Consider the following 13,681-nt stretch of genomic DNA (forward strand, 5'->3'; position numbering starts at 1 on the left):
TCTATAGGATGTTTGGAAGGAGCACAGAGCTGACTGTGTTTGGGGGAGGGAGGGGCATGGGCTCTGGGCTGCGTGGTCCGTCCGTCTCCCCTGCCTGCTGCCTCAGGATCACACGGGTGCCAGCGCCGGTGCCCTGCAGTCCACACCGGCTGGCCGCCCGCCCACCCGCAGGCGAGGCCTTCACACTGGGGCCATCTCAGCCTGCGGTAAGGACCTGCCTCCACTTCCCTGGTACTTGGAGCGGGACATGGCGGGCAGGAAGTGTGTCAGCAAATGGGAGGCAGGACCTCGGCGTCCTCCAGCTCAGTTTCCTCTGGTGGGAAAGTGAGGACCAGAGCGGGGAAAGGGTTTGCCCGGGGTCACACAGCAAGTCTGGCCAGAGCTGGGAATGGAATCCCAAAGACCCCCAAACCACAGCTCTTGCCCCACCCCCCGCAGTCCACCGCTGATAAGCAGTCGACAGGCACGAACGAACGAGGAGAATGAGCGGGCAGGCGGGGGAGGGGACTGGCCAGGCTCAGAACGGAACGGGAGTCCAGCCAGTGCCTAACCCCGTCAATTGTGCCACCCCATTCGATTCTCCCATCAGCCCTGCAACACAGGCCGGGCAGGAATACTTAACCCCTATCACTGATGGGGAAACCAGGCCTGAGGAAGGGACCAGAATTGGCCGTGATGGCTGCAGCATCCCCAGGGAAGGCCACACCTCTGGCTTGGGCATGGCTGTGGGAGCTGGCAGCTCACAGGGAGGCAGGCCTCTGCTGCTGGGGTGCTGGGATCAGTGGGCCTTACTGGGAAACCCTCTGGGCCTGGGGCAAGCCAGTGCCCACCCCTGGGCCTCGGCAGCAGGGTCTCTACCAAGAATAGAGGCTAGTGATCGACCAGTTTGGAGACCAGGAGGCCTGGGCAGCCTCTTGACTGGCCTGTGGCCCCAGCCTGCCTGCCTCACCTGTCCCCAGGGCGTCAGCAACTGAGAGAAGAGCCCACATTGGGGAAAACGCAGAAAGGTCTGGATCAAATATCCCCATCAGTCCTGCTCCACCCACCACCCAGGACTCCGGGAGGTTTGGGGGAATCAGTGCCTCCTCCAAACCTTGGGGATGCAGCTCTTCCTCCCCTAAATCCTCCAGAGGGGACAATATCTCATGCTGGCAAAACACGGCCACACAGAGGCCAGAAGCACAGAGAGGCAGCAACATATTTCCGAGTCGGACGCTGAGAATACAACCTCTATTTTTTTTTTTTTTGTCCAAAACATGTAGATTGGTTTTGCTGTGATTTTTCTTCTTTTCTGGTTTTTTTTTCAACATACTTACTGCATATAAAGTCATGCAAAGAAAATAGTGCAGACAGTAGATCCTAGTGGGTGTGCCAAGGCCTTCCACGTCAGAGTCAGTCCCAGGGAAGAGGGCAAGAGCACGGAAAAGAAAAAAGGAGGGAGCGATGCGAACCCGCGGCTGCAGGACGAGGCGTGGAGAGTAGACATTCCGGTGCCCTGCGTGGACCAGCAGACACCGAGGGGTGGGTGATGAAGACACGTGCTCAGGGTCCTCCGCCAGAGACGGGTGAGGACGCTGGGGGTGGCACACAGAGGAGCTGGGATGAAAGCTTGGGAATCGTGGTCGTGAGGACTCCCATTTGGGAGGCAAGCAAAGAAAAGTTCAGCTATTTCCATCCTGAAAACCTCCCCCAGGCTCTCGGCCCCCATTCACTGTGTCTTATCAGCACTGACATCTGATTCCGTCCTGAAAAGAACCTTGGGACCACAATTTCGGTGAGGTCCTCCTCGCTGAGGCTGGGGAACCACTGGTGACAAAGTCCATCTCAGAGGTGACATTGAAAAATAAATAAATAAACGAACAGGAAAAAAGCTACCCCTCTGTCCTCTTCCCACCTCCCTTCCTAACCCAACCTAACCCAACCCAACCCAACCCAACCCAATCCTCTTACAATAATGGAGAGGTCTAGTTATTACATAAATATCAGTGAACGTGAGATCCATTTACGAAACACACGGGAGTTTGGCTATAAAAAGGCATGCGGTCCAAGTAGAAGTGATAACCTAGATGTTGCTTTCTTTTGCCCCCAAGAAGCAATCAGGTTTTCTCCCTCAGCTATGATGGGGCTGGAATTCCCCGGCCCGATGGAGGGTGGAATGGGTGGTCAGCGATGGAGGTAAACATCAGAGAAGGAAGAAGGAGAAGAGTGGGGGCACCCTGAGAGGATTGCGCTCCCCACACTGAGGGAGAAGTGTCAGGCGGGGGCCTGGAGGCCAGGACGGGACGGGAGACGAGTTAGGGAGGCCTTCTGCGGACGGAGGCTCCTGGCATCGGCTCCTCTCTCACTCTCTCCCACGGGGCAGGTGGGGGCAGGGGTGGCGGGTTCATCTGCCTTTCCCAGAGGAATCCTGGAAGAGGAGAGATCAGGGATCTCCTGACTCCCCGGCCCCTGGGGGAACACACAGCTGGGCATTCTGCAGCCAAGGCAAGTCAGGCCAATGGCAGCCGGGGGTGGGGTGTGGGGGGGTGTCCTCAGGGCCAGCACCCAAGGCACCCGAGCCTGAGGAAGCTCCGCCCTGACTGGGGACAGAGACTGAGACTGACAGGCAGCAGGGAGATGTGGCCATTTGCTCTGAAGACGTGATGGCTTTGTGGGTAGGTTTTCTTGATGCAGGTATGAAAGTGACGGTGGTGGTGGTGGTGGGATGATGTGAGTAGGGGAATTCCAGCAAAATCCAAGGTGGGAGAACCAGCAGCGACATTCCACTGACGGAAGGACGACGACGAGCAGATATCTGCAGTACAGCGCCCCCGCCTGGCCCTTCAACTGTAAGACATAACAATGCCGTCGGTCATGCAGGTGCATCCGAGGTGCCCCATTCTCCTCCGGCACCCGCCCTGGCCTTCCTCCTCAGATGGAGGTAGCTACCACCTAAGGGACCCGCCCAGCTCTTCCCCTGGGACCTGCAGACCTGGTCTCCTCCCGCGGTCCACCCGCTCCCATCCCATGGCCTCCCTTTAGATGGTCCTAATGATGAGGCAGGAAGGAGGGGCTCTTACTGGGGCAGGACAGAGGGCGCCCCAGATCTGTGGAAGTGGACAATCTGCCATTTGCCATCCCGGCGGTGCCAGACGCGGGTCTCCTCCGACTGGGCCGTGCGGGGGATGCCGCCGGCATCCAGGTACTGAGTGATACGGATGTAGGCGATGCAGGCTGACTCGTCGCCCATCAGATGGATGTGGGGGTTCAAAATGGTGGTGTGCACAGGCTTGCTGTTCCGGGACCACACTGCAGGCGGGGACGGGAGTGAGCAGAGCAGATGCAACTGAGGGACTTGTGCCTCGTGTCCTTCACTCCCCCAACTCCCAGCACATTCCCAGGGGAGCCCCTCTGCCTGCCTCATCTCCGTGACAGGGCTCAGCCACCTGGGTGTCGAGGCAGAACTCCTAGGTGACTAGGTCACATCCCCGCTTAGGGATGATGGATTTCAGACACCCTGACGTCTTCAAGCACAGGGAAATGGAATTTTAGAACCATAGTGTCTCAGACACAGAAAAAGAGAACTTAGATGATTATAGAATCAAATCAGTTGAGACCAGAGTCTCGAACCCAGATGCCTACAGAGGCCAGGCAAGTACATAAGTGAGGGGCTGAGCTGGGTACAAAATGCTAAATGACAACTGACCACTTGCCTCTGGGTGAGGGAGACAATAGCGAGTGGTGGACACTGGTGAATAGCTGACCACATTCCATCCACAGGGGGCGCCCTGTACACAGCTCCCCTAGAGGTTGCTATGTGAGTAACTGGGACCCCTGGTGCCACACTTTCTGACTTTTTTCAAGAGAATCAGAAAATCTGGATTTTTATGTGGAAATGTCTCATTTTTAATTATTGGCATCTAATTCAAGTTTAAAACGTCATGCAGGCCACATAAAACATGTGTGCAGTCCAGGTATGGCTTGTGGGCCCCTCATTGGACACCACTGCTCGCAACATGTAGAATGAAGGAAACTTGGGGAATATTAAGATTGTAGAACCTTTGACTCTTGGGATTGTAAGGATGGTATTTGCGGTTCATAGGGTGAGGTCACAGAGCTTTCCAGAGTTAGAGAGAAATGCATAGCTCTTACAATCATAGGACTGACAAGTGCATCTTTTGAAAGATCTGAAACATCTTTCTCTATGGAAAATATTAGCTATTATTATCATTATTATTATTACTTATTTGATTCTAGGAATTCTTATTTTTTCCAGCAAGATTGAAAACAAAAGCACAGAAAGATGATGATGACCCAGGGAGGGACTGGACAGGGTCTCGGGAATAACCCTTAGCTTTCCCTTCGTATAGCCCAAAGGTAGGCCCAAACCCCACAGAAAGCACACGTCCCCCCTTGGAGATGCCAGTTCAAGAATCTGTACTATTAAGAAGCCCCTGTCCCCTTCCCCACCCTCGCTGATTCTGATGCCCAGCCAGGTTTGTGAGTCACTGATTTCCTGAAAAATCTAAAATGTCTTCCTTTCCCCCGTGACTGTAGAAAGCCTCCAATAGTATCCACCCCTAATATTATAATCGCACGCTACCCAGGCTTTGGATAAAGGACTCAAAATCACTGAGTCTTAGATATGTAGACTAATGTAGTTTTACAATTCTGGGCTCGTAGAGAGAATGTACAGCTTTTGTGTTGTAGGCTTGGGAGTGACCTCAGAGGTCAGAGGTCACCAGTGGCCCTCCTCCAAATGCAAGGAAGCCTCCGTAAGCATCCTTGACAGCATCCAGAGCTGAAGGTAGTCAAGGTGGTCTAGTTTAATGCGTCCATTTAGCAGATCTGGAAACTGAGGTCCAGAGAAGCAACCTGACTTGTTCTAAGCTGGGCCAGGTTTTGAAAGAAAAGCAGTAGAACCTAAAAGAAGTCAGTGTCTCTGTGGGACTGAATTAGAGCAATCTAGAACAATCCCAGGGGGGGCAGACAGGGCTTCGCATTGCTGAGGGCACTGGGCCTTGATGTTGGTGACGAGGGCGGGGGTCCTGAGGGGTCTTCTCAAAGCAGCAACCACCCTGATGCTGTTTCTCTTGAATAGGCTGGAGACTTTTAACATCTGCCGTGGTGGATAGCATGGGAGAAAGCCGCCGGGGCCTCCAGCAGGAAAAGGCAGGGAGTAGAGTGGGACTCGGCCAGAAGCAGGCAGATACTCTGGGTCTTGCTCTCAGGGGTCCTGTGACGTGACCAGATGGTGAAGCTTAGAGTTTAGGGGGCTGGGGCGATGCCGCAGGCCAAGGGCTACGCGAGCTTCTCTCTGTGTTCTTTTCCCTTGGCTCCCCAAGCCCTGAGAGCCAGCTCAGCCTGGTCTCTGCTCTGTGAAGGCTGGAGTACACACTGGGGAACCAGCACCCCCAGAGGACACACCAGTAGAGAGATGGCCTCGGTGACCAGCCAGGGAGCTCTAGGGTGATGGGGACCAATTGGAGGGGGGAGGAGGGGTCCAGCCACCTCTCTTCACATGAAAATTAAACTGCCATTGCTAGCCTTAAAGAATCAGAGTTTGACTGATCACGGAAAATGCAGCTTTCCTTCACAGCTTTCTGGGGTGCTCTTGAGCCCCTGTACCCTGTAAGACTCAGTCGGAGTGGGTGCAGGCAGCAGTGTCCAGCTGAAGACCGCTGGTGCACAGAGGAGAGGGGCAGCACGTGGAAGGGAAGGGAAGGGCAGGGCGCTGCAGTGAGTCAGGACTGGGGTCTGCCACCGACTTTCTGGGTTCCTTTGGACACGTCACTTCCCCTCTCTGAGCCTCAGTTTCCCCTTCTGTGTGATGAAGAGCTGGACTAGATCCTACTTCAGCCACTTAAATACCTCCTTTATTTTAACCTACAACTGCCACCTATACTTCATTAAAGTATTTCCTTAAATCGATTCACTTTAGTAATGGATATTATAAAAGAAAACTTTCTAGCGCAGCCATTCGTGACAACCAGTATCACAGAACACGATTTTAATAAGTCCAGCGGAAATGAAATGAAGTGCTGTAATCCTAGCTCCGCACTCCTGCCTGCAAGAGATCTGAGCCACTCTCTTTGATGAAGAGGGAAATTAGAAAGTGTTACGGGGCGTTCAAGACAGACTAGCACCCAACTGAGCCTTTCCCCTTGATGGAGCCAGATGTACTGAAGGAGAATTTAGAATGGGACCAACTTTCTCACTGTGACGACCAATGTGGTTTGGAGCGGTGCCCACGTGCCCCGGAAATCATCTGGTGAAGCCTCAGTGGTACCTGCCTTCCCTTTGGAAGACCCTGGACATGTCACCTCCAAGGCCTTCCTCCGAGCCCTGAGCTGCGTGATCCTAACCTGCATGCGCTTTGGTTCATCCCTGTCTGACCCCTGGCCAAGGTGAGACACGGACACAGGCAGAAAGCACCCTGGGTCAGGCCCAGCCTCAGCCCCGACAGCCCCTGGTTGCAAAGCTGCCGGGTCTCTCCTGCAGGGGAGAGGCCCAGAGAGGACAGACATGCGGACAGAGACCCAGACAAACAGGCAGGGCACAGCAGTGTGAGCTCGGGGCCTCTCCTCTTCCCCACCCAGAGGGGGCACCTGCATAACAACCCACAAGCCAGCTTGTGACCAGTTGGGCAGCTGGGGTGGTCCCAGGTGTCAAGATGACTATCAGTTGGATGTGTGCCCTCATGGGAAGGGTCGCGGGCAGGAGAGGGCTGGGAGGGCTTGTCATGCTTATCCCAGATCCCCATCCTCAGCCACAGGAGGGGCAGCTGGCAGTCGGGCGGACCAGGGTTAGGAGAGGGAACCAAGGTGGTACCAACCCCTGTCCACACGGGATCTTCCTCTTCGCTGGCTCCTGAGCCGCCCCGGGGGCCCTGCCCGTCACCCTGCTGTGCCATCCGGCAGGACACGGAACGAGAGCAGACAACAGGCACCCCAGACAGAAGGAATTGCTCACGGTTTTCAAAATAGAATCGATGAAAGTCCAGGCCCTCGACCAGGTTCCCCAGGGCCTCGGGTTCGAAGGCTGTCATCCCGGGGTCACACATCTTCCTGGGGGGAGGAAGTCAGAGGAAAGAGGGGCTGGGGCGGCCTCCCAGAGCCACCCTCTCATCCAGGGGCCTGGACCCACAGAGGGTGAGCCTGTCAAATTGGAGTAATTGCACCCGCCTCGCAAGATCAATGAGGCTGATGGATGGGGAAGGGGCTCGCGAACTGTGTAGTGTGGAGCATCGCTGACTGGCTGGTGCCATTTAGAACTTGGAGGCCTGGTTCAGGTCCTGGCTCTGCCATTTTACCAGCAGGCGGCTTAACCTCTCCAAGCAAGAGCCCCATGAATGCGTGCAGAGCTGTGCCCTGCACAGCCCAGCCTGGAGGCTACTCTCCAAATTGCACCCCATCCTGCCCAGGCAGCAGATCCACAGGGTGGGGAGTTCCTAATTTGTCCTGGGTTCCTGGGAAGGGGACCTTTCCACTCACATTAAAGTGACTTGCGCTACTCACCAAGGTCTGTCCCTGGAGAGGGTGCATTTTGCTACTTTAAACAGAGGTGCCCTGTTGAACAGCAGCCCTCACTATGAGATGAGGGAAACAGCATTCCACAAAGCAATGCCTGGGAGGAGGGCGCCCGGGGCGTGGCCAGGGAGGCCCTCGCTGTGTATTTTCAGGGCAATGCTCCCTGCCTGTTCTCAGTTTTCTGAGAGACCCTGACAGCTGGGAGGTGAGGGTGAGGGGGGTAATGGTCTCTCCCACCCCCAGGTCTCTGCGGCACAACATGGACTCCTGTGACAATGACAATGAAGCCAGGGACAGAAAGTACCCCAGGAAAAGCAGAGGTCCCAATGGGGGCGGGGGGTCTGAAGACAACTGGAGGAGGGGGTCAGGCCCAGCATTTCCTAGCAACTGCAGGGCGCTCTGTCACTGGCTGCCCTGACTGCTCTGTGGCTGTGACCCCAGGCAACTGACTTTTCCACTCAGAACCTCAGATTCTTCAGGTGGATTAACCAGGGGCCGGGGGCTGTGCTCAGACCACATGGGAGTCTGAGCTGTAAACATCGGGGAGACTGAGCACCATTGGGGAAGCCCCTCTCCAGGAGGTCTCTGGGCATCCCTGCCTCTGAAGGAGACCATCTGCTTCAGCCTCATTGTACATGTAGAGAAACCAAGGCTCATGACATGAAGGGACTTATCCAGGGGCACACAGGGCCAGACTCAGGGCCCCACGGGCACCAAAGGGCATGGCACGGGGTCAAAACCTAGAGTACACTACAGATGCCAGAGAAAGTGACAGTGACATCACAGAGTGGGGGAGTCCCCAGAAATGGCACTGAGAGACTTGGGGTCCACAGGCACCACCTCTCTTTTCCCCCTTTCCTGGCTGTGTCCTCCCGGCGCCATTCTCTGGCTCTCCCGTGGTTGACTGAACTCTTTCTAGGGCCGCTGCAAAACCGATTTAACAGCGCATTTCCATGCTTTTGTGCAATACCCAGTGCACACACCCCTGTGCACACAATCGCAAACCTGCATGCATGAACAAGTGCATGCACACACATGTACCTGTGGCCTCAGTCTAACACCGGCACCTTCCAAGGTCCTGTTCCTCCAGAGATAACCAATAGATTTCTGAGGCTTTGCCACCCGTCGCTGTGGAAACCCTCCCACAGCGACTGCCAGGCCTTTGGGAAACCTACTTCAGCTCCTGGGCACAGTGGAAACCAAGAACAGGCTGCCCAAGGAGCAAACCTAGCCAGGTTGTTCTCCCCTCACTGAACCCAACAGGCAAGGGTTATTCTGCCTTAGTTGGAAGTTTCTGTCCACTGAAAGCATATGTGGGGTCTCCGGGCCCAGACCTTAACAATCCTCGCCAAGAGATTGAGGCCTCAGCCTGGAATCCTGGCTCTCCCTGGAGCAGCTGAAGACAGGCTCAGGGCCGGCTTCTGGGCCAGACCAGGAAGGGTGTCTGGGTGACCACCAGGGGGCGCTCCAGCTCAGCCTTTGCACACAGCTGCCCCTCTGAGAGGCTGGCCCCGGTGTGCAGAGAACATCTTCTACCACCTGTTTCCTTTCATGTTATTTTTGCACACTGCCTTATTCCCTAGAGAGTTTTAGGTTCCGTTTTGAGGTTCTTTTGCTCACCCTTGCTCACTGGAGGTACACACCCTGTGGATTCCTGCCCACTCCTGCCCAGCTGAGGTCAGAGGTCTGAGAAGGTCCAGGGTGAAGACCCAGGCCCACAAGGCAAGACTAAGGAGGGACCTGCCTCCCTCTCCTCCTTCCCAGCGCATTTCCTGAGGAGGCCCGTGCTGCAGTGGAGATCACCCCCTCTTTCCTCAGGGAAGCAAAAGAGTCCTGGGGAACGAGAATGAGGAGCAGGAGGAGCAGGACTAAGGTATAGAGAAGCATTTTGGACAGAAAGCTTAATAAAAGCATAAAGTCTGAATGCAAAACAGAAACTCGAGTTCATTCTAATTCACAGCACATGCAGAGTGAGTGACTGAGGGTCAGAGATGAGGACCCCAAAGTTAGCCATCAGCCCCCCGAACAACAATCCAGGCAGGACATGCAGGACGGGCCCAGCCGACTCACGTGTAGGACTCAAAATCTCCATTGCTTATGGCTTCAATCAGCTGCTCTGTCACTTTTATAATTTCCTGTTTCCGCACTGTAAGGCAGGAGGGGACACAGAAATAGTAGCAATCGTGACAGTAATGAAGCACCAACTACCATTTCCTGAGTCCTCATCATGTGCCAGACCCTGTCCTGGGACCTGAGGGTCTCATATACATTGTCTCATTTATCCTCACAGTAGCCATGACAGGTAGGTATCATTACTCCCATTTCACAGAATAAGAAACTGAGGCCCAGAAAGGTGAGAATGGTATAGAAAGTTCCCTCAGCTACAAAAGACAGAGCCAGTGTCTTAGCTGCCAGCCTTTGCCTCCAAAAAGCAGCCATGGAGGGCATTCCGACCCTAGGCCTGTTTTGACTCCAAATACAATTTCCTATCAAAACAAGGTCGACTGTCATGGTTGTCACTAGCAGCCATGCCCAAACTGGGGCCGCTAACAAGTCTCAGGGCTTATTCATCCCTTAGGTATGGGGAGCTTTATGCTCCATTTGGGTGCCTGTAGGAAACAGGCTCTGAGCTTTCCAGAACTTTCTAGGCATAGTGATTCCCAGTTGCTGGGACCCGGCCTCCCCTGCCGCCACCGAAACAATACAAACAGCTGCTGTCTTTCTGGTAGAGGCTTAGACGTCACTTTTCTTATATGTGTGATTTCTGAGCTCCAGTTTTCCCATCTGTAAATGGGGACATCACCTCTCATTCATTCAGTGCCAAAAGTATCGTGGAAAGAACCCAGGCTTCAGTACCAGACAGGCTTCATCTAAATTCCAACCCAGGCTCTGGCCAGTGTGACTCAGTTGATTGGGCATCCTCCCGTGCACCGAAAGGTTGCCAGTTCGATTCCCTGTCAGGCCACATGCCCGGGTTGTGGGCTCGATCCCCGGTCGGGTGTGTGAGGGAGGACACCAATCAATGTTTCGCTCTCTCTCCTTCTCCCTTCCTCTCTCTCCAAAAATTGATAAAGGAAAAAAAAAAGCTCGGGAGCAATTATAGGTAGAAGGACCTTTCATTCTAGGCTGTTCTCTTTAAAAAAAGAAAATAAACACATTCCAACCAAGGCCCTTACAAGGTGTGCAAATGTGGGCCACAAGGCGGTTCCCTGGTCTGTGCGATGAGATGATAGTGCTCCCCTCCTTGGCATGAAGCTCGAGGAGGTGATGAGCACGAAGCACTCAAACCAAAGCTTGGCACACAGTAGGTACACGGTGTAAGTACCCTTTCTGCATCCTCCCACATGGTTGCCACATCTGCTCCTCACAGACACCCTGGGAGCTTGGCGGGGCCGGTTTCCCCGAGCCGACACCTGAGGAGACTAAGCCTCGGTAATGCAGGACTTTGAGGCCAGGTCTCTTGGTCCCAGAAGGACAGTTCTTGCAGAAGCTTCGCATGGTTTCCCAAAGGTACACCCTCCCCCACTCCTCCCCCAGGTTCAAGCTCAGCTCCAAGTCCGGTCAGTTCATTGGCCTATGGAGCAGCCTCAGGTGAGGTAGATGGACACACAGCCCATTTCTCAGTTTGGAATGTGGGAGAGAGAGAGAGAGAAAGAGAGAGAGAGAGAGAGAGAGAGAGAGAGACACCATGCCTGGCTGAGGCTGTCCCTGCCCTTTTCCTCATCACTGCCCAAGTCACCCACCCCATCTCACACCAGGAGCTCGCCTCAGACCCAGAGGACACAGAGTCACAGAACAGCCAGGCTGGAAGAACCCCTGGAGACGGACTCAGCCTTCTTATCACACTACTGGGGAAACGGAGGCCCGGGAGGGGTTGCCACTTGCCCAGGGACACAGAGCAGACAGGGTGCAGTTTGGCTCCCAGCCCAGGACCCTTCCACCGGGCCCCAGCACCCCACCATGTTTCCTGACGCTCGGGGCCTGTGTGCCGTCTATTCCCCAACTCAAATACAAGTTCCATGGAGGCTGGGCTGTGGCTGCCCTTAGCTGCTAGATCCCAGGAGCTTGGAACAGGCCTGCCCCCAGGGGAACTCATTATTAAATAAATGAGCGCACCAGGCCTTGTGCTGTGTGCTCAACCTGCAGGATCTTGAAAGCTCACAGCACAGCTTCATGTGGCTATCACTTCCACATCACAGGTAAGCAATCTGGAGGTGAGAGAAGTTAAATTGTCTGTACCGTGGACCAACGGCCCAGCGTTTGCAGCTCCAAAGCCCATCACACTCTCCCCCACAACACATGCCCCTCAGGGCAGGGGCCCCTGCCCAGCACAGCTCTTGGCACATGGTGGGTGCTCAGCAGATATAGCAATGTTCATCTTCAATGTCTGTTACCACCATGAACAACAAATTATTTTTGAATAATCACCAGGGCTGGGAATGAGTCCATCTGAGACCATGAGCTCTGCCAGGTCACTCTGGGGCCTTGCCTGAGGTTGGGGCAGAGGCAGCAAGAATGAATGAATGAGTGGATGGCACCAAACCAGGGTCTAGGGCTGCTGTTTTTGCCCTGCTTCCTGGAATTGCCCAAGTCGCCTAGTGGCCTGTCTCTGGGAATCCAAGAGCCTGGCCTCCTGGTCAACTCTGCCCTCCTGCATAGAAGCTGGAGACTGAGGATGGAAAAAAGCCATCGGTGCCAGGAGACACCTCAGCCCAGCCTCTCCCACGCGGAACCAAGGTGATGACCCTGAGCAAGTCCATGTGCTCACGGCAGGCCTGGGGCCAGTGCCACCTCCCTTGCCTCCTCCATCTGGACTTTAAGAATGCGTCCAGCTTGACATCCCAGGAGCCTGTGCTTAATGCCCTGTCCCCTGTGGGCTGCTTCTCATGCCATCTCAGAGAGGCTAGCAAAGTGGTCAAAGGCATGAATTCTATAGCCAGAATCCCAGTGTTTGGATCCTGGCTCTGGGACCTTGGGCAAGGGACTATCCCATGCCTTTTTCCCCATATGTATAATGGAGCTACCAATAGCACTTACCTCATAGGGTGGTTCTGAGGATTATGTGAGTTAAGAATATATATATATAAAATAGCTGATACATATGTGGTCCTCACTAGGAACCAGCTACTGTTCCCAGTCCTTTATAACAACTTCTTTATGTAAATAATGATGCAATATGTAAAGCACTTAGAGCAGAACCTGGCACTCCCTACATGAGAGCTGTGGTTAGTTTCTTTTTTAAAACATAAATTTATTTTTATTGATTTCAGAGAGGAAGGGAGAGGGAGAGAGAGATTGAAACATCAATGATGAGAGAGAATCATCGATTGTCTGCCTCCTCCACACCCCCCAGTGGGGATCAAGCCCACAACCCAGGAATGTGCCCTGATCGGGAATCGAACTGTGACCTCCTGGCTCATGGGTCGATGCTCAACCACCGAGCCACACCAGCCGGGCCTGTGGTTATTATCGTGGGCAAGTCTCTGAATTGGAAGCTGCTCCTGAGGATGGCCTCTACCTCAGCGAGGATGCCTCCCAGCAGCCTATATGTGAGGCTTTCGTCTTGGTTGACATTTTGGGGCTTGCAGCCCACTGGGCAGCCCACTGCACTGTGGGACAGCTCTCACCATTGGTGCCAGCCTCCCTCTTCTTTCAAGTTGAAATCTGTCGCCCTGAAAGCCCCTAGCTATAGTTCTGGTTCCTTTCTGCCATCCGGGGTCCTGCACTGAGTTGTCTGCTGCCTGGATTTATGCCTTTTCCCCTGCCAGTCTTCTCTCCTCAGGGCTGAAGGCCTCCAGGATATGGTTTGCAGGATCTGACTCAAGCGGGCCATTTACTCATCAACACGTCACTGAGTGTAAGCATATAATCCCAGGTGTGGCTTGGATTTTACACAATATCAAGTCTGGAGTAGCATTCTCTCTCCCCTCCCCATTTTGGACACTATACCTCTATTAATGTAGCCTGAGATAGCACCTAACTTGGTTTTGCCTCCAGCCACTCAGGACACCAATTATGCCAACAGTCAATGCCCAGTGGGCAGGAATCTCCCTAGCTTCATTCTCTGGGACAAAAAAGTCTGGGAGTTTAGTGTTCCTTAAATCTGGATAAATTCACTCTGGTTCTGGGCCCCTCTCATGCCCTCAGCAATCCCATTGCTGTGTGAGGGGTTC

The 13,681-nt window shown here is 54.2% G+C and overlaps 1 protein-coding gene across 2 annotated transcripts in view; it reads right to left on the minus strand.

Moving 5' to 3' along the window:
* Positions 1-13,681, minus strand: part of CAMK2A (calcium/calmodulin-dependent protein kinase II alpha) — a 60,975-nt gene continuing 47,294 nt past the window's right edge. For both annotated transcript variants that reach the window (XM_005870472.2, XM_005870474.2), the window contains 4 exons: positions 9,579-9,654; positions 6,952-7,046; positions 3,060-3,288; positions 1-2,826 (listed from right to left, as the gene is read on the minus strand). In XM_005870472.2, the coding sequence (XP_005870534.1) occupies positions 2,823-2,826; positions 3,060-3,288; positions 6,952-7,046; positions 9,579-9,654 (404 nt within the window). In that variant the 3' untranslated portion in view covers positions 1-2,822. The remainder of the gene's footprint in view (positions 2,827-3,059; positions 3,289-6,951; positions 7,047-9,578; positions 9,655-13,681) is intronic.

The sequence above is a fragment of the Myotis brandtii genome, unplaced genomic scaffold (genome assembly GCF_000412655.1).
Source record: "Myotis brandtii unplaced genomic scaffold, ASM41265v1 scaffold32, whole genome shotgun sequence".
In the NCBI taxonomy this organism is placed as follows: Eukaryota; Metazoa; Chordata; class Mammalia; order Chiroptera; family Vespertilionidae; genus Myotis; species Myotis brandtii.